This window comes from Pituophis catenifer, unplaced genomic scaffold, assembly GCF_029215685.1.
Source record: "Pituophis catenifer annectens isolate HBS135680 unplaced genomic scaffold, rPitCat1.0.hap2 SCAF_2, whole genome shotgun sequence".
NCBI classification, from domain to species: Eukaryota; Metazoa; Chordata; class Lepidosauria; order Squamata; family Colubridae; genus Pituophis; species Pituophis catenifer.
The window spans coordinates 204164122-204185602 of record NW_027256882.1 but is presented as its reverse complement, the minus strand read 5'-3'; the positions used below and the strand labels follow the sequence as shown (position 1 = coordinate 204185602).

General features: G+C 39.2%; 1 protein-coding gene across 2 annotated transcripts in view; it reads left to right on the top strand.

The window, feature by feature from the left end:
- Positions 1-21481, top strand: part of ABCA1 (ATP binding cassette subfamily A member 1) — a 129590-nt gene that overhangs the window by 43817 nt on the left and 64292 nt on the right. For both annotated transcript variants that reach the window (XR_011600075.1, XM_070938540.1), the window contains exon 6: positions 21331-21452. Coding sequence is in view for 1 of the 2 variants with exons in the window: in XM_070938540.1 (XP_070794641.1) it covers positions 21331-21452 (122 nt within the window). In the remaining variant the exon portion in view is untranslated. The remainder of the gene's footprint in view (positions 1-21330; positions 21453-21481) is intronic.

Here is a 21481-nt window from a genome sequence, read left to right as displayed (position 1 = left end):
ATAACCTTCCCAGGGACGTGGTGGCTTAATGGCTAAGATGCTGAGCTTGTCAATCGAATAGTTTGGCAGTTCAGCGGTTCGAATCCCTAGTGCCGCGTAATGGGGTGAGCTCCTGTTACTTGTCCCAGCGTCTGCCAACCTAGCAGTTCGAAAGCACGTAAAAAATACAAGTAGAAAAATAGGGACCACCTTTGGTGGGAAGGTAACAGCGTTCTGTGCACCTTTAGTGTTTAGTCATGCCGGCCACATGACCACAGAGACGTCTTCGGACAGTGCTGGCTTTTTGGCTTTGAAACGGAGATGAGCATACACCCCCCCCCTAGAATCGGGAACGACTAGCACATATGTGCAAGGGGAACCTTTACCTTTAACCTTCCCAAATTTAGTAAACTCCTGATATGGCAGCTTTTTAAAATTCCCAGTCACAGGAAAATGATAGGAGTTATGCTTCTGATGCATCCGTGGAGTACCAGGTTGAGGAGGTTATTGTGACCTTCCAATGAATGTTTCAATTTTTCTTGCAATTGTTTTTTCCTTATTAAACTACTTTTTTTAACCACCACTGCCCCAGTGATTCTCAAGCTCTTAGATAAATTAACTGCAAGTTTCTTCACTTGTGGTTAATTTATGACTTTTCTCATGGTTCAGGTCAGAGTATGTGCCATTATTTTCTGCCCCAAAATATGTAATTTAAGAAATTACATATTTTGTAATTTTGGATTTTTACCTGCTTGAAGTTAGAAAAGCACCACACATATTGAGTATAATCAATGGAAAATCCACACATTCACTTAGCTTCACATATCACGTTATTCTAAGATGCTTATTTTGGAGTTGCACTTTATAAATCTTGGTCCATGACATGAGGAACTCAGCAAGCTGTGGCTAAATCAACATACCATAGTTTATAAAAACACATGAACGAGGTCAAGTGCAGTCTAATTGGTTGGATTATCTGTTTCTGCAGTGGGAAAATTTTCAAATGGCTGAAAGAACTTGCATACAGTTCTTTGGGTGGTAGGTTATAGATTGAGGATAGGATGTTTGTGGATCTTCTTGGATTAAGCATCAAGTGCCTATGAACCTTTCTTGTTCCCATCGCAGGCCATAGAGAACTGCTAATTTCAAACAGAAATTTGCATATGCCCCCTCCTAACAATTTCATTTCTGTAGAATTCTAAAACAAGAATTTCAGAACTTTCCCCCCTTACCATTCATATGTCTTGCTGTTGTTTCAGTGGGATCACTTTGTTTACTATCTCAGAACAGTTCTTGCCCCTTGGGTTTAGACATTCCTTGCAAGTATCAGAGCCAAGTGCTTGTGAAGCTGTATCGTCTATCAGCTTGTGTTTCCATTCATTAAATCCATTTCTGGCAGATAGACAGGTATAAATTTAGGGAGATTGTAGGGTGTAACACTACTAATTGCCTCAAATGCAGAGATTAGTAAACATGTTGATAATATAGCATTAAAAAAAGTTGCCTCTGGCTCATCAGGCCATGAAGTCTACAAATTATTTTTCTTAAGTACCCCAAAGACCAAGATTTTTCAGCCTACCCTTAGAAATGGATATTTCTTACGTTTGCATTTTGCTGCCTTATTTCCTGTAACCTGGGGTCAATTCATACATTTTTTTCAGTTCATGTTGATTTATGATTTATTAATATAGCCATGCTGCCACAATCCGGGATTGCAAGTTACATGTTGCACTCTCAAGTGACAACAAGCCAAGCGTATCAGGATACGAGAGGCTATATAGCTTCTTCAACCAATGTAAGAACTTTGCTGTTTGCTATTAATTTGCAGAACTCTTTGAGGGCCCAGAATAGAGCAATGTTTCTTTACCTGACTGACTGACAGTGGCTAAGCTATTTTCATCACAGTTTGTCACCATGCTATAATAGCTTGCTTGCCCCATAATGCTAATCCACAATAAGAAAGGTCCTACCTCCTGTTGAATGAGAAGCAAATAAATAGGGCATGTACTGTTTTCTAATCCTGTGTGAACGTATCATTGAAATTTGGTGGCAAAACGGCCAGGTTTAGGTAAAATTAAGCTTCTTAAACTTAAACCCAAAGAAATAGCAAGTAGAAGGCTGGGCAAGAAAAATATGGGAAGTCACCATTTCTATACCATGCTTATTCAGCCCCTTTACTTCCAGAATGACTCTATATATTATGCCATTAATGTTTTGCCAAAATGTTGAGCTCTTAAGGCTAATGCATTGCAGGCTGAAAGCCAGGGATTGCAACAATTTGTCTTCCGGGTAACTCCCACCTCTAAGCTTCCCCCAAAATCACAAGAAAGGACTTGCTTTTTGCGCCAATGCTGCAGTTTCCAACAGTTGGCAAAGTTTGGGACAGTCAGCTTTCTGATCTCTTGAACATTGTCCTGCCTTGATTTAGTGAGGGCAACCAATAGAATCCCGCTGATTTGATGAGCCCAATGCAGAAGCTTCATGGAGGGTTAATATTTACTCTGTGAGTGCCATGCTTTGCTTTCCTGACCCACAAGGCAAGGACCTCTGCCAATGCTCTTGAGGCCTTAGCCTTGGTCTCACTCTGTTCCTGCCCTTGGCTAGCACCAATACAGTTATGCTCATAAGTTTACATACTCTGGCAGAATTTATAATTTATTGGCCATTTTTTAGAGAATATGAATGATAACCTGAAACCTTTTCTTTCACTCATGGTTAGTGTTTGGCTGAAGCCATTTATTATCAGTCAACTGTGTTTACTCTTTTTCAGTCATAATGACAACAGAAACTACCCAAATGACCCTGATCACAAGTTTACATACCCCAGTTCTTAATACGGTGTATTGCCTCCTTTAACATCAATGACAACTTGAAGTCTTTTGTGGTATGTGTGGATGAGGCTCTTTATCTTCTCAGATGGTAAAGCTGCCCATTCTTCCTGGCAAAAAGCCTCCAGGTCCTGTAAATTCTTGGGCTGTCTTGCATGAACTGCACGTTTGAGATCTCCCCAGAGTGGCTCAATGATATTGAGGTCAGGAGACTGAGATGGCCACTCCAGAACCTTCACTTTATTCTGCTGTAGCCAATGACAGATGGACTTGGCCTTGTGTTTAGGATCATTGCCATGTTGGAATGTCCAAGTACGTCCCATGCGCAGCTTCTGGGCTGATGAATGCAAATTGTACTCCAATATCTTTTGATAACATACTGCATTCATCGTGCCATCAGTTCTGACCAAATTTCCTGTGCCTTTGTAGCCCAAAACACCAGCGATCCACCTCCATGTTTCATAGTAGGAATGGTGTACTTTTCATCATAGGCCTTGTTGACTCCTCTCCAAATGTAGCGTTTATGGTTGTGGCCGAAAAGTTCAATTTTGGTCTCATCACTCCAAATGACTTTGTGCCAGAAGGTTTGAAGCTTGTCTCTGTGCTGTTTGGCATATTGTAAGCGGGATACTTTGTGGCATTTGCGTAGTAATGGCTTTCTTCTGGCGATTCAACTATGCAGCCCATCTTTCTTCAAGTGCCTCCTTATTGTGCATCTTGCAACAGCCACACCACATGTTTTCAGAGAGTCCTGTATTTCACCTGAGGTTATTTGTGGGTTTTTCTTTGCATCCTGAACAATTTTCCTGGCAGTTGTGGTTGAAAGTTTTGTTGGTCTACCTGACCGTGGTTTGGTTTCAACAGAACCCCTCATTTTCCACTTCTTGGTTAGAGTTTGAACACTGCTGATTGGCATTCTCAATTCCTTTCCTGTTTTATACAGTTCAACTACCTTTTCCCGCAGATCCTTTGACAATTCTTTTGCTTTCCCCATGACTCAGAATCCAGAAATGTCAGTGCAGCACTGGATGAAGGATGCAAGGGTCTGTCAGGAGGCCAGAAACACATTGACCTTTTATACACACACACTAATTACATGCAATCAGATCACAGGTGAGGATGGTTACCTTTAATAGCCATTCACACCCATTTGTGTCAAGCTGTGTGCATTTTATCAGACCACAATTTCCAGCATATGTAAACTTTTGATCAGGGTCATTTGGGTAGTTTCTGTTGTCATTATGATTGAAAAAGAGTATACACAGTTGATTGATAATAAATGGCTTCAGCCAAATACTAACCATGGGTTAGTGTTTGGCTGAACAACTTAGTTCACATACCTTCTTGTCTTGTCTTGCTTATCTTATCAGCTTCCTGCAAATTGCTTCTGGGCATTCTGTCAACCATAGTAAGCTTTCAGTTATTATTCTTTAAATTCTTGGCGGCTGTTAATGCAATTAATTAACAGCCGTTGTTGTAAAAGACTGGTTTATTTAGTAAACTAAGGTTTGAACGGACTTTGTGTGTGCTGCATTCTTTGGGGTCCATAGCTGGGGCAGAACACTGCCTGAATTGGTAATGCATATTTACCAAATATGTATAGTGATGTTCAGCTGTGCAAGAATGGGAAAGGTGTCGGTGGTTATTTTAGTACATCTTAGGGCACCTGGCTGGGGAACTCTGCCATGATTAGATAAAAGCTGTTCTATATATTAGCTCACATTGGAGACATTCTCAGCTAGTGAGAACGCCTGGATGTTCTTGTAAAAGCTTAGGAGCTCCTGGAATCCTACTTGGTTATTGGATAGGTTAGTGACAAGAAATACCAAGGCTGTAGTCTTGAGCAATAGGTTGAAGATATCTTGCAAGAAAGCAGCGGAGATGGAGAAATTTCTTGACCAAACAATTAATCAGCAGAATGACTTGCCTCCAGAAGTTGTGGGCGTTCGAACACTGGAGGCTTTTAAGAAGAGATTGGACAACCGTTTGTCTGAAATGGTATAGGGCAGTGATGGCTAACCTTTTCTGGCCTGAGTGCCCAAAGCGTGTACGAACCCCCAAAATGTAATGTGCGTGCCCCCTGCATATGCGCCCGTCCCCCATGCATGGACAGCAGAGGCCCAATGACCAGCTGGCCAGTGGGAGACTTGCGCACATGTGCGGTGGAGCTGAACTGGGGCGACGGCTCATGTGTCCACAGAGAGGGTGCTTTATGCCACCTGTGGCACGCGTGCCATAGGTTTGCCATCATGAGTATAGTGTTTCCTGCCTGAGCAGGGGGGTTCAATAGAAGATCTCCAAGGTCCCTTCTAACTTTGTTATTTTATTATTCTGATTATAGTTTTAAAGAAAACTGTAAAAGAGAGTGATTTCTCTTGCCACATTATCATCTTAAATTAAATTAAATTGGGTTTGCGATGCTAAAACTTCAGCTCTGGAAAAACAAAAAAGTGGATTGAATGGTACATAGCCAAAGATATTTCCTTCAGTTTGTACTTAAGAGTCATCATTTCTATTTCTCCCAACATCTGTCCTGGCTGACCTTGGAGATTTCAAGTCAGGTATCTCTTATCAGAACTTGCACAATCACTGAGGCAGCTATTTCTTCCTTTTATGAAGATGTGGGCAATGCATTTCTCACCAGTGATAAACCTTTATCTTCACCATACATTCTGTCATCTTATTTACGGAGATCTAGAATTTAAGATAAATATTTGATTAGCATGCACAACATAAAAAAAAAAATAAGACTTAAAAGGTAATCTCTACCTTGCATGTTTTTTTATTATTTTATTGGCATGAATGCATGCTGGTGTGTTTCACTGCATCCAGTTTCATTCTTGAGATAACCCCAAGAAGTAGAGTTCCAAATATATTAGAATGCATCTCCTACCAGCCTGCAGAGAATAAAGAAGATGACCTTGATGGAAACATGCAGATTTTTTATTTTACTGCAAGCAACTCTTTATTAGAAATGACATAGTTCCATTCTTATGGTGGAAGCACTCAGAATAAAATGCACATAGTAGGAGCTCTGTCCCCCTCTCCTTCTCTGCCTGGGGGAGAACTACTCCTACAGCCCATCTCCATCCAAGTCATTCCCTATCACTATAGAACCATTCTCCTGTCAAAACTCATAACTTGGTTTGAATGACCAAGAGTGGTGAATTGGAGACTGGGTCTGTTCTGACAGGTTACCCCCCAACCTAAACGGTGTCAGGAAATATTGGTGCTCCTGACAATACTATTGGAGGAAGAGAGAGGGGGTAGGGGGGAGGGAGAGAGAGAGAGAGAAAACGAGCTCCCACCCATTCATTTTCTTTCCACTTTTAGCCAAGCTTGTTCCTCCTTGCATTTAAAATGGTAACTACCACAAAGGCTGGTGGAAATGTTTCTGTGTCAGGCCCCTGTAATTTGTCTGAGCTAAGCTGATTCTGTCTTGGTTGTCTAAACACACTGTCAGCAAAACTTTTGTTTTGTTCACTATCAAGGGTGATTTTTTTTAAAAAAAAATATGCAGTACGTTTTATGATCGAGTTGTAGCTTTTCTACAGAAAAAAAAAAATATTAAGATCAGCAGCACCCTTAAGAAGAGAGTATGCATGCAAGAAAGCCAGTTTTTAATTACCCTGGCCACAAATCCGTATTCAGAAACTAAAGCAGGGCATGATATTCATGCTATACTGTAAAAGATGGAGAACAACATTATGGAATATATGGGGAAGGTGGAGAATCAGAATGTCGATCTTTGCCATCAGTTTAGCAATGCTTCTGCAGGCTAACGATGAGAAAAACCACAGCGGCCAGCAAATATCAGAAGAGTTTTAAACTGCTTGGTGGCTTCTATCATGAAAATCAGTTTGTAGGCTAATAGTTTCAAGACTTAATAAAGCACCACAATGTTCATTAATTAGGGAGAAAAGCTACCACACAGTCATGTTATCATGTTTGATCAATTCTATTCCCTTTTAGAGAAAGAATAAATCCAAGAACAGAGGGAAAAATGCTTCTGATCCTTCCAAAATACAGATTTTTGGAACTTCAAGTTGCATAATCCCCAGTCTATTTGGCCACGTCATCTATTTATCTATATATGAAGATTATTATATCTAGAGAGCACCAAACCAGGGGGGGGTGGGGGTAAAATGTTAACCTCCAATGAAGACTTTGAATGCATTTGTTTATTTGATTTATATCGCACATTGTCTTCAGGTGATGTATGTAGTGATTCCTTCTCCTGTTTCTCCCTGCAGCAACTTTGTGAATTGGTTAAAACAGGGGTCCCCAACCCCGGGATCTGTGGCCATTGACAGGGCTGTAGCCTGTTCAAAACTGGGCTGCGGGAGAGATGGGCAAGCACGTGTGTGTGAAGTTTCACTCGTGTCTGCTTGCACACACACACGAACCTCGGTTCACGCGAATGGAACTTGGTACGCATGAGTGCCTCCACTTGCACAAGTGGAACTTTGTGTGTGAGCACAAGCGACCTCCGCTCGCGTGCAAAGCTCCGTTCATGCAAGCAGAAGGTGTGTGCGTGCCCACCGCTCTCAGAAATGGAGCTATGTGTGTGCATGTGCCTACCACTCCCATGACACACACGCTTACTACCAGGCACCTAGAAGCCAAGAGATGGCAAATTTACATGGCAAATTTCAAGTTTATAGGCTTTACGGTTCTGGAGATTTTGTGATGATACGTGAGTGGTATTTCACTTTTATATATATAGATAATCATATTTTTATATATACAAAAAACCCTGGCTGAAAAATAATGCATATTTGCCATACTATATATATATATATAGTATGTATGTATGTATGTATGAAAACTTCTTTAAGTTTTCGCAGGTGTGTGTATGTAAAAAGTTAAAATCTCGGGTGTTTTCCCTCGTCATTATAATTCGTTAGTTAAAATGTTTAAAATCCTGGGATCTTAATGTTTAAATTAAATTAAAAATTTTAAATTAAATTAAATGTTTAAATTAAATTAATCGTGTGTGTGTGTTTAAAGAGAAGATAAAAACTAACAAAGATTAATAAAGAATAAAGAAAAGGAAAAGGAAAAAAAGGGCAGAAAGAAAAGAAAAAAATAGATGAAACTTTCAGTTTCCCTTGGAGCAAATACAAGTATAATTACAAAGGAGTGTCTTACTTTATTGTTATGAAAAGAACCCACACTTTTTTATTATCTATTTTTTTTCTGATCATCCAAACCACAAGTTCTAAGTGCATTTTTTCCCCTCCATTTCATGCAAAAGTTAAGGGGTTCCAAATCACTCATAAATGTCTTTTCTTGTCTTTTCTTTAATTAAGATAGTCAATTTAGCCATCTCTTCAAATTCCATCACCTTCACCAACCATTCCTCTGTTGAGCCTTTTCACTTTTTGAGCATACAATAATATCACTGCGGTTGTCATATATAAAAACAAAAGTCCACGTCTAATATTTTCTAACTTTTTTAAATTGCCATACAGATTTAAAAAAACATTCTCTTTTTCACCTACAGTTCTGGAAACGTTGCAACTAACTGCAGTGTCAGAATCAAAGCACCATGTCATTAAAAACAAAAATAATTAATCCACCTTTTGTTGTGGCAAAAAGATCTCTGTTTAAAATGGCCTTTTGTGGCTTGCTGAAAGGTCATAAATAAGCATTGTCCTTGCTGGGAATCTGTTTACCTTGTTTCCTGTCAAAGCACTTAATAGCCTGGGCTTGCTCTATGCATGGAGGCATCATTAGTCCCAAGCTGAATTTTGATCTTCTATCCAATAAGTCCTACATGACCGTAACCATTCCTGATTCCTCACATAATTAGCTTTTTCTGCAACTCAGTAGCCTAACTCAGGGGTCAGCAATCTGCGGCTCTGGAGCCTCATTTGGCTCTTTCATCCCTCTGCTGCGGCTCCCAGTCGCTGGTCGGCTCCACAGTTGATAGGGCTTTCAGTTAGGACAGGTAGAGGAAAAAGGTCGCCGTGCTAGGAGGAGACTCTATGGTGGGGGAACTGGACTTCCGGTTGGCTCCAGAATTGAATGGGGGGCTTCCAGTTAGGACCTTTGTGGCTCTTTGAGTGTTTAAGGTTGCCGACCCCTGGCCTAACTAGTTCTGCCATTATCCCTCTATACTGTTGGCTGACTAGCTTTCCTTCTGTATTTTTCAATTTTTATTTAAAATTAGGCCAAAGGCTGAGTGAGTTCAGCATTCTTTATTATAGATATACATTATGGTAGCAAAACAGTTGCATTCAGAAAGTGTGCGAGTTAAATAGGAATGGTGTTGGTGTAGTAGCCCTTTTCCTCTGTTCTTCCTTAGCAACATACTGTTGATGGATGAGTTGACTCATCTCCTTTCTTAATTTTTTTTTTACTTCTGCTACAGAACCAAGGTTGTAGCTCGCTTTAGTCACTATTTGCTAGTTGGACGTAGTGTGCTAAAATTATTATTTAATCATGGATTTCTGAATGAGCAGTGATTTGGGGGATTTACCACCTCCTAAACAATAAGCTAAGCCATGTTTATAAATTACATGTTTGGGTTCAGATAAGACATGTAAACCCATAAGCAGGGGTGAAATTCAGCAGGTTCTATCTGGCTCGGGCAAACCGGTAGTGGTGGCTGCGGGAGGCTCCACCCACTCACGCCATGACGTCGCTTTTTTGTGATATTTTAAGCCTCTGCGCGTGCGCAGAAGGCTTTGTGCATGCGTGGAAAATGCACACATTTGCGAACCAGTAGGGAAGGTAAGTGAATTTCACCCCTGCCCATAAGCAACATAAAAGGAGCCCTGGTGGCACAGTGCTTAGAATGCAGTATTATAGGCTAACTCTGCCCATATGTTCAATCCTGATGGGGCTTGAGGTTGACTCATCCTTCTGAGGTCAGTAAAATGAGGACCCAGATTGTTGAGGGCAATAAGCTGACATTTTAAACCACCCAGAGAGTGCTGTGATCTATTGTACGACTTAAATCAATATATACTGACCTAGATCCAACTTTTCCTTTCCATGGTCATGACCAGTCTTTCCACAGCCACCCCTCTCCTTTCTCTCTAGTCTCTTCTGCAATGCTGCTCAGCCTATATCATATAGTTAGCTTTGTCTTTTCAATTCAGTTTTAGTCTGAAGTTATCCATTGTCTCATTCTTTGATCCTCATTGCAAGGTGTTTACCTCAAATGGCTTCTGCTTTTTAATATGAATTTGCAGCAGGCACGCACATTTCGAAATTCATGGTTAGGCAAATGGGATGTAGCCTTACTTTTATGGAGCAAAAGAAAGCAAAATAATGGAGCCAACAAGCAACACAACTTCACACTAAAGGAGGGAAAGACGATCAACCCCTACGTGCTAAAATCTGATATAGTGCTCCTGTGATTTTCTATAAGTGTTATGGAAGGTTGGATGTCCTCCAGGAGGCAGATCTAAATGCTCCTTTCCTTAGCTATATAGATTAATTTGTAATGGCTAAACTTATTCATAATTGAAAAATAAACCAATATTTTAAAACTATTTATATACTGTTTCAAGCTTTGCTAAATGTGTATATCAGAACCAGGAATCTGATTATAAGAAACGGGATGCTGGAGTGGAGCACACTTTGATCTCAATTGTTTTGGGGAAGACAGTGACATTATATTGTAGAAAAAGACACTTCTGATTTTGCCAGTCATAGGGGTTCTCCGTGATTTCTTCTCCATAGAAAAGATATATCATTCCTGTTTGGTGTTGGTTTCCTTCTTGTAAAATGCAACCCTTCTGGCCTTCCACCTTAGACTGTAAGCCTGCCATAATTTACAGTAGCAGAACTGATGTATATACGGTATGGTCTACCCAAGAGCTATGAACAGTGAACATTAAATAGTGATGCTTGCAACCTATTATGTTTATGATGCTATCAGTTATATCTGTGGCTTTAAATTCCATTTTTGGATCAGAGGGCACACAGGGTGGGAGTGAGGCTTTGTGTTGAATATATATATGGGAAGAAGATTTATCAAGTCACAAGTCTGAAAATGATAAGCTTTCCTTAGGGCTAAGTCAATTCTGAGTTTCTCTTCTAAGACATAGCAAGAAAAATCTGTAATAATCCTAGCTAGATGTTCTCCATTTTCTCCTAGGTAGAGAATGACTGTCTACCATTGTCTATATTTTGGTAATAGGTTGGATTGATTACATGGGGCTATTTCCAACCAAAATTCACAATGGGATGCTTACTTTTCAAATCCTGCCAGATTTATAACACAAGGTTTCTAGGAGAATGTTTGTGTCTATATCAACCTAATTTAGCTTGAGATCTTCTTTAAAGCTAATCTTCTAAGTGTGCTCAACATCTGAGATAAGGCAGGCAGTATCCAGAATCTGTGTTTTCTACAGTTGGTGCCTCATTTTTAAAATGATTATCTCTCTGGGACAGTAGTGAAATTCAATTTTTTTTACTACCAGTTCTGTGGGTGTGGCTTGGTGGGCGTGGTGTGGCTTGGTGGGCATGGTTTGGTGGGTGTGGCTTAGTGGGCGTGGCAGGGAAAGGATACTACAAAATCCCCATTCCCTCCCCACTCCAGGGGAAGGATACTGCAAAATCTCCATTTCCACCCCACTCTGGGACCAGCCAGAGGTGGTATTTGCCGGTTCTCCGAACTACTCAAAATTTCCACTACCGGTTTTCCGAACTACTCAAAATTTCTGCTACTGGTTCTCCAGAACCTGTCAGAACCTGCTGGATTTCACCCCTGCCCTGAGATAAATGCTATTAGCTAAGACAACTTTGTATGTTTTTATTTTAATGAATGTTTAGGTATGGCTTGTCTGTGTTTTCCTTTCATTTTGGAAGCTTTGCTAAATATGTATATCGGAATCAGGAATCTGTTTATAAGAAATAGGATGCTAGAATGGAGCACATGTTGATCTCAATTGTTTTGGGGAACACAATTTGTATCAAACTGTTTGGCAGCTGCCTCCAGCCATGCAAGATTTTTGCAGATTTATCCCTAATATATTATGGTGGAGTAGAGGATCCACCATCTTCATCAAAATAATAAGCTCTATGTTTTTTGTTGTATACAAGAACAATACATGCATGATATCAAAAAAATGGAGCTTGCATTATTACATGGGTGTAATTTTCCTCTCCCTTGTCCCTTCCTGCATGGATGTCATTGGAATGGAAAATTTTTAAAAGTTTTTTTTCCCCCTTCTATCAGCTTTCTTGTGATCCGGAGAGGAAGTTGTTTTTTCCACGGATAGCAGAAAAGCTTGCAGTGGGGAGTTTACATAACAGTCTCCTGAATAGTATCAGCAAGGGAACTAACCCATTACATCTTGTTTCTAGTGGCGCAAGGATGCTTCAGGACTAAAATCAAACTTATTTTATTTATTTTTTTCAAAAAAGTTTTTTGTTTTTATTTTTAAACAAACGGTACTTCGTTATTCAATCAGTGTGTCATCTGAGTACAAAATTTTGTGTCATATTCAACATTTACCACCATTATCTTGATACATATGCATCTTCGCTTTTACATTTTAATTTAATTTATTACAACATGTTCTTTCCAAATTTCTTACATTTTTTTTCTACTTATTGTCTATATTCAATCTCTATCCATTGGTAAAATTGCCCCATATATTGTAATATTCCGATTCTTCCTTTCCTTTAATTGCCATTGTCAATCTATTCATTTCTGCACAGTCTAATATTTTCTTAATTACCTCACCCTTTGTAGGAATTTTTTCCGCTTTCCAATTTTGTGCAAATACAATTCTCGCTGCAGTTATTACATGTATGATCAAATATACATTTTCTTTACTAAATTTCTCCGGTAAGATACCCAACAGGAACAGCTCTGACTTTAAATCAATATGTTGCTGTGCAGAGATGGGTTCTACTTACCTTTACTACTAGTTTGCAGCGGGGCTGGGTCCGCACACTCACATCGCTCATGCAGAAGCTTCTGCACATGTGCAGAAGCATTTTGATGACATCGGGGTCAGTGGGCGGAGCCTCCCGCCGGTTTTACTACCGGTTCTATAGAACCAGTGCAAACTGGGGGCAACCCACCACCGTTGCTGTGTCATTTTCTCTATGTTCAAATTCTTGCCCAATAATTTCTCACTTCTGTCCACCACATATGATACTACAATCCTGGTGTCTGGTGACATTTCCAACATTTAGTTGATTTATCTTTAAACATTTTTGCCAATTTTTCTGGTGACATGTGCCATCTAAATCAAACTTATTTTAGAGATCCATAATTGGATTATCCCTCCCACCAAAGTTGTGGGAAAGAGACAGTCCCCAGCTACTGAGCCTGTGGGGATAATAGGAATTGAAGCTCCAAACATTTGGAGGGTAATAAGTTGCCTCTCTATTCTTTGCTGTGTCACCATAATATTTCTTTTTAACTTTCTTCCCAAACGTCTTTTCCCATCTTCTTCTTTTTTTCCTCTGATCAAATTGACTCGAGACTATGACAAATAGCTCTAAAAGGGTTTTCATCCTCAAGTAACTTCTTACTAGCTTTAGCCAAGCCTTTGTCTCAAACCATCTGCTGATGGTGATTATTTTGCTTATAAGGAAAAAAAAAAAAAGCAACAAGGAACTAACTGGGCAAGAGAGCATTGACCGACAGTAACCCCGGAAAGTTCATGCTTGAGCCGAAGACTAGAAAGTGCTGGGGTTTTTTTTCTTTGCCTCATAATCTTCTTCCCGGATTGGTGTCTGCCAAATTGGGTCTGATTAAGACAGGAATAGTTTGGAATAGCATAAAAAGAGAGAGGAGAGTCCATTTTTCTTAGCCTGTGGAACTTTTGCCTTCTTTCCACTCCTCCTCCAGAGACACTTCTTGTCCCATTCCTCCTCTGCAGGTCCTGGGATTCTCATTCCAGGCACTCTTGAGCATTTATATATTTATAAACCTTTTGAGCAGATTATTTTTTTTTAAAAGCCAGCTAGTCTTCTTGAAGATCCGACACGCTTTTTCCACCTCTGTGACCCAATGCACACTGCTAAGGTACCTTCTCCAGTGTGGTGCTCTTCAAAAAATGCTGGGATTGCAATTCTTACAATTCCTACTCAGCATAATTATGGATTTTTCCATAGCGAAAACAGCATGGCAAAACAGAACACAAATAAAGCCATTCAAAGAGGGCCGGGTGGTTTTTCAAGGGCAGGGTTAACAGTTTTGCGATACACAGATCATCTTCTCATCTTCTCAAAGAACATATGTTCTTTCTTAATTATCTGTAATTCTGAAAGTGTTTTAATTGTTTTTCTGGCAGATGACATTTCCCCAAAGGTAGCTTGTATGTTGTTACCAACTAGCCTAAGTGGCTAAAAAATTGGGAAAGAGGTTTATAAAACCCATAAATTACACTCTGATTCTTTTGAATTTTATACCTATTATGCCTTAATTAACTTTCTAAAAACAGTTGTCAGGCGGGCTGAATTACAAAAGATAAGGGCCCTCCAGCTGAACTGGCAGCTTAAATAAAGCCACAGTACCGAGGTAGAGATTAGACTGTCTTCATTAGCCAGAGATACAGTTAGGAGTGATTCAGGCCAGAGGCCTAATTCAGGCCTAATTAACCTTGATTTAAGAGAGGGGGAGAAAACTTGTTTCACAGAGCTTTCTGAATCCATCCCAAAAGTTAAGTGGCCCAAGCCAATCCTTAATGCAAGTCAAGACTGTTGCAATATTTTCAGGATCAGACTCAATAATGATAATAAGAGTTAGAGGTTTAAATATATTTCTCTTTAATTATAACAGGCATTCTATATTCACTGAATATTCACAGATAGAAGCAAGGAAAATGGTGAAGGTGGCTCCTTATATATACAAGGGGTGGAGCCAAGAATGGGAGTGGTGAATTATGAATACATTAGGAACCAAAGAATAAGTTAACCCCCGATGTCCCATATATACATTATTTACACATTAGGGAATAAGGCATTTACATCTCACAAATCCCCCTCTAAATGCCGGTTCGCTATACAACACCAATTACATTCAGATTCAGGACAATATAAGACATATAATTTTGATGTTAAATATTTGTGCTGTTTAGAAGGTAAAGGCTTCGTCAATATGTCAGCTAATTGTTCAGAGGTATCACAATGCACTGCTTTGATAAATCCATCTTGAGACAATTGTCTCACATGCTTAAATTTTATATCTATATGCCTGGACCTTTGTCCAATGGCATCGGATCTGGATATTTCAATGGCTGCTTTATTATCTTCATGCATAACAAAAGGCAAAGCAGGTTTTTTCCAAACATCTGAAATCAAATCATTAAACCATACAAGGTTATTTGCAGCTTTGGACAAACAAACATATTCCGCTTCTGTGGTCGAAGTGGCTACCAGTTCTTGTTTACCAGTGTACCAGTAAACTGGACAGTCATTTAATAGAAAAATATAACCAGAAGTGCTCTTTCTGCATGATATATCTCCAGCCCAATCCGCATCTGCGTAACATGTAAGTTTTGGTTCTTTACCATTACTAGGTTCTAATACTAAGCAAAAGTCTAATGTACTTTTCAGATATCTTAGAATTCTTTTGACTGCTTCCCAATGATACATTGTTGGTTTGCTAACATATCTTGACAATAAGTTGAGTGGTAATGCAATATCTGGCCTGGTCCAATTAGATATATAAAGAAGTGAACCTATGACTGATCTATAAAATGTATTATCCTTGAATTCAGGGGAAGATTCATCAGTGTTTCTAAGGAAATCAGTTTGCATAGGAGTGTCACAGGGTTTGGCATTGTTTAAATTGCATTTGTTCAGAAGTTCAATGATTTTATCTTTCTGAGTAAGTTTGAATCCCCTTCTAGTTTTGTTAATTTGTACACCAAGGTATTTGTTTACTTTACCTAGAGATTTCAACGAGAAATGTTCGTTTAGCTTATTTACAAAGGTTTCTCTTCTCTCCTTGTGTTTTCCTATATATAAAATATCATCTACATAAATTAATACAAATTCAATATTATCATCACTCTTTTTTACAAAGAAACAGTTATCAGCAGTGGTAGCGTTGAAATCCATGGTCTTAAGTACTTTTACCAAGCAATCGTACCATCTTTTGCCAGATTGCTTTAATCCGTATAGACTCTTGTTCAATAGCCAAATTTCATTCTTATTAGTGTATTGACTGTGTGGTGCTCTTACATATATTTCCTTATCTAGTTTTGCGTGTAAATACGCAGTCTGTATGTCATATTGAAATACATCAAGATTGAGTGCAGATGCCACTACTAGAGCTGTTTTAACACTCTCTGTTCTCACTGTGGGGGAGTATGTGTCAGTGTAGTCCTCCGGATATTTTTGTGCATAACCTTGTGCAACCAATCTAGCTTTGTATAGAGTATTGCCTCCTTCTAGATTCTTAATTTTATAAATCCACCTGGTACCTATAATCGTTTTATCTTTAGGTGCAATCGCAGGTGTAAACACATTTAATCCTTGCAAACTTTCCATCTCTTTTTTCATAGCTAGTTCCCATTTTTCCTTTTCTTCACGAGGGAGTTTTAATACTTCCTCATATGTATTAGGTGTCATTTGTTCACCATCCATATGCATTATGTAATCTCTGTATTTATTTGGTACTTGATTTCTATTGTTTCTAATAGCTCTTTCGGGTTTGCTATGGTTATCATGCAAATATCTTGCTTCCTTTTTTGTTAATGTGTCTGTCTTTATTTTGTGCTGACTATTTGTCCAAGTTTTGGTTTTGTTTTTATTTTTGTTGATATTTTGATTTTCTATTGTCCCTTCCTCACAAGATTTTGTATCTTTGCATTTATTTGGAAATATTTCATTAAGATGTAATTTAGACCAATTGGCCTGTTCATGGAACACAGCTGTTCTGGAGACTATAAATTTGTTATTATTATCAATGAATCTGTACCCTTTGGTGCCAGTTTCATATCCCATAAATCTTAATCTTCTGGATACGTTTTCTCCCTTTCTTCTCAACTGCTTAGGTATGTGTACGTCTGCAGTGACTCCAAATATGTGCATGTGTGCTAATTTGGGTTTCCTATTATACATCACCTCATATGGTGTTTTATTCACAATACTGGACCAGGTTCTATTTTGAGTGTAATTTGAATAATGTAAGGCCTCTGACCAAAATTGTTTGCCTAAACCAGCATCCTCTAATGTGCACCTAATCATGGTTTGTAGTGTGGAATTCTTTCTCTCTGCAATCCCGTTTTGGAACGCAGAAAATGGACTAGACGTGAAATGTAGCATTCCTCTATCCTTTAACCATTGGGAGAATTCTTTAGACATGAATTCACATCCCCTATCTGTCATAATTTGTTTTATTCTGATATTATGTTGTGTTTCTATGCGTTTGTAGAATTCCTTAAATTTCTGAAAGGTTTCATCCTTGTGTTTTAATGTGTAAACAAAACCATAGCGACTGTAATCGTCTACTATTGTTAGGAAGTAACGTTTTCTATAAGTGATTGATGGAGTTAATGGACCAACTAGGTCCATATGTACTAAGTCAAAAATTTTGTTAGTTGATCTGTTGGATTTTTTTGGTCTGGGACTAGTTTTTAGTTTAGTGGATTTACATACTGAGCATTCCAAATAATTTTCACAATTTTTTATTTTGACACCTTCTGCGTGTTCAGTCATTTTTTGTACTACAGGAAAACTTGCATGTCCTAACTTCCTATGCAAGATGTGAGCACACTCATCATGAATTGGTTTACCTATTCTTGGTTTCTTCTCATTGTGTGTATTTGCGTGATCATGAGATATTTTACATTCATCATTGTCACTGTTACTAACATTTTCATCATCTGCCTCAATACAATCTTCCATATTTGAATCAATGTTATGTAACCATCTTTCTTTTGTTATTAGATAGGGTAGGCCTCCTTTAATCATCACAGTGCCTACATTTGTTTTGTCCTTCTCTAAAGTTGCTTTCCCCTTTGAGAAAACTATATTGATGTCAGAATCTCTGCTTAGTTTTATGGCACTTAGTATGTTATGAGGTATTTCTGGAATTAACAATACCCCCTCTATTTTTCCTAGGCCAGGCAAGGTCACATTTCCTCTGCCTAATACTTGAACCTTTTCTTGATTAGCTACCTTTATTACAAATTTATCTTCTGTAAATGAAGACAATATATTTTTGTTATTAGTGGTGTGGTTGGTTGCCCCAGAATCAATAAGCCAATTATTGTTCTCATTTTGTTGTGTTTTAGTGCTGTCTTGTTTATTTAGTCCATTCAGTGAACCAGATTTTCTCTCTTTTGAATTTTCTCTACCCCCTCTACTATCTCTGTAATTTGGTGGGCTTCTATATTTATGTCTATCTGTGGAAGACTGTCTATAATTGTATTTGCTCCTATACTCTGACCTATGTCTCTCCTTTGAGATTTTGGGACAGTCTCTTCTATTGTGTTCTCTGGACCCACAATTATGGCATTTAAAAGCTTCATTGTATTTTTCCTGGAAAGCTACCTTCCTAAAAGATTTGTGTTCTGTGTGATTGCTGGAACGATTTTTTCTTGAATTGTCTTCTGCTATCAATTTGTTAGATAGACTTTCTATGGATAAATATCCTAGATTGATGGTGTCTAAGTGTGACATAAAACTATCCCATGATGAATCAAGTGAATTGATAATAACACTTTTCATTGTTTGATCTGAAATCACTTCCCCCCTCAAATGCAGCTCAGCTCTTATTTTGTTTAGAGATATCAAATGCTCACTTATGGAAACCCCTGGTTTTACTCTGGAAGAAAAGAAATCCTTAGACATTCTTGTAGTGGTAGCTACACTATCGCTGTGAAACAGATTAAACATGCATTGAATTATTTCTGAAACAGTTAGGTTTGGTTTGATGCTATGATACATTGCAGGAGACACGCTAGATATTATTAAGAAAAATGCTCTATGATGTAAACAATCTATTTTTAAAGTCCAAGGTCTTCTTGGAGGACTAGTGATAAAGAATAGTAAATTTTCTTTCATAAAGACAACCTGAAGCTGTTGATACCATTCTTGCAAATTAATGCCATCAACTCTAAGTTTTGGGAAGTCACTGGGTAAGTTTCCCACATTATTTTGTCCATTACTTACAACCTGAGGTAGTCCGTGGTCTCGCAAGTGCAGGAAATTGCAAAACGGCATGGGGATGCTCGCAACGAGTCTGCGCGGTTCTCTGGCCAGTTCAAGTCTTTCCGGACCGTCTACGTAGTTTCGCACATGCGCGTTGCTCATTTCTTCTTTGGCGTCGTCGTGGAAGGTTCTCTCCATTGCAGCTCGCTCGCTCCGCTCCTCTTCAGACGAGTCGGTTTCTGGCTCGGTTTTAGGAGTTTTGATGGCGGCGATTGCTCTTTTCTTTCTTTTGTGTGCGTTGGTACTTGATCCGGTCTGCGGTGTAGGGCGGAATCGACATGGCTCTCTGGGCTCGGGCGTCGTCGCTCTCGAAGTCAGGATGGGAGCGTGCATGTCTTGAGGTATCGGCTTGTTCTCTAGCTTCTTCGTTGTCGCTTTGGAAATTTTTAATTTTGGCCCAAATGCAGCAAAAAGCGTCTTCATTGCTGACTTTACTTGGGATTTCGTTAAGTCGTCTTCGCTTTCTGATTCTGGTTCTTCTGAAGAGTTTGAATCTTCCTTTTCGCTTTCGTTGTCTGATAACGTTTTTCGCGCCAGAAATTTTGAACTGAGCATTTTGATTGGCTCTGCTTCGCTCACTTTGGAGGCTTGTTGGAACCAAGATGGCTGCCATTCAAAATTTCGCGCGGGATCACATCTTTTCTTTTTCATAACGACTTTCTCTGTAGTCATATCACTCACAGTTTTTTGGTCTTTGGGTTTCTCTTTAGCAATGTTTTTCTCTCTCGCTGCTCCGCTGTTTTTCAGCATTTCTTGGAGATTCGCGATGAGGCTTTCATCATTCTTCTGGCTTTTTAATAGTTTTAATATCTCTGACCTGAGTTCGTTATTTTCTATTTCGATTTCCTCCTGGTCATTATTTTCATTTATTAGTTCTTCTTCTTCAGTGGTGTATTCTTCGGATTCTCTCGAAATCGCGTTTGTGGATTCGTTGATTATTTCTTGTTCAGTTTCTATTTCTTTGCTGTAGGCCCTGGTGTTGGGCCTATCTTTCTTAGACATCTTTAAGTATTTATTGAGTCAATTAACCATCCTCTGCTACCAGCTTGTTGCAATATTTTCAGGATCAGACTCAATAATGATAATAAGAGTTAGAGGTTTAAATATATTTCTCTTTAATTATAACAGGCATTCTATATTCACTGAATATTCACAGATAGAAGCAAGGAAAATGGTGAAGGTGGCTCCTTATATATACAAGGGGTGGAGCCAAGAATGGGAGTGGTGAATTATGAATACATTAGGAACCAAAGAATAAGTTAACCCCCGATGTCCCATATATACATTATTTACACATTAGGGAATAAGGCATTTACATCTCACAAAGACTATACCTATTTTTCTTCTCCCTGCCCTTTAGCATTATAGGTATTCCTTAACTTACAACTGCAAATGGAAACGGAATTTCCATCACCAACCGATGCGGTTAGCGCGACCTCATCACTTAGCGAAGGCAATCCCCGCAGTCCGAGTTGCCATTATTAACTTAATGCCAAAGCTGTTAGCTGAGGCAACTTTCTGCCAGCTTCCCACAACCAAAGTTAGTGAGGATAGTGGCAGGACATCATACCAAGCTAGCAGGTAGGTAACTCTCTACTGCCAGGTGGGGCAGGGAATGAGAGGGTGTGCAGGGGTTCAGGTGAGGGTGCAGGAGAGAGACATGCCCATGTCAGGAAGGGTGCACGAAAGGTGCTGCTCAGGTCGAGATGCAGTGTGGATTGAGGAGAGTGCATGGGAGTGTGAATAGTTAGTGTAGCATGATCATATAGTGGCTGGACAAGTGTGTGGGCGGAAGAAACTCAAACCAATGACTTGCCAGCTTCCCCATTGACTTTCTGGAAAAGCCAGCGGGAACATGTGATTGTGGGGTATTTCTCAACTGGTCATAGATGGGAGCAGATTGCCAAATGCCCAGATCACGATCATGTGACTACAGGGGCATCAGGGGCATTCCAAGGACAAGGCATAACCACCATTCATTCAGTACTCTCATAACTTCAATTGCTGAACAAATGGTCATAAATCGAGGACTACCTGTACAGTGTATTTGATATCTCGTCATGTTGAACTGGCTGTACAACATGAGAACTCATAGCGGTACCCGACATGGATAGATGGAAACAAAAATGTCTCTTTCCTTTCCGTGTACATTACAGAAGCATTTTGGGTTTCATCACCCAAACTATTGAGCATAATATTGATTTTCTTCCCTATTTTTTTCCTTTCCTTCCTTGCCACAGAATAATAGACACTGGGATTGTTCAAGATGAGTGTATCGCTGTTAACCTATATTAATATAGACATCTTTTTAAAATGAGTGTTGACATCATTTTAAAAATTCGTTGTCTTATTTTGTAATGGATTTTACTTCATAATTCCCCAGGTGTCAAAGTTCAGGATTTTTTGGTTGTCAATGAGACATTCTCTGAATTTCTCCACCACAATGCTTCCCTATCGCAGCCTGATATAGATGAAATCCTGAATGCTGAGGTCAATCTTCAACAGGTAAGAAATATCCATCCTTAAACAGTATG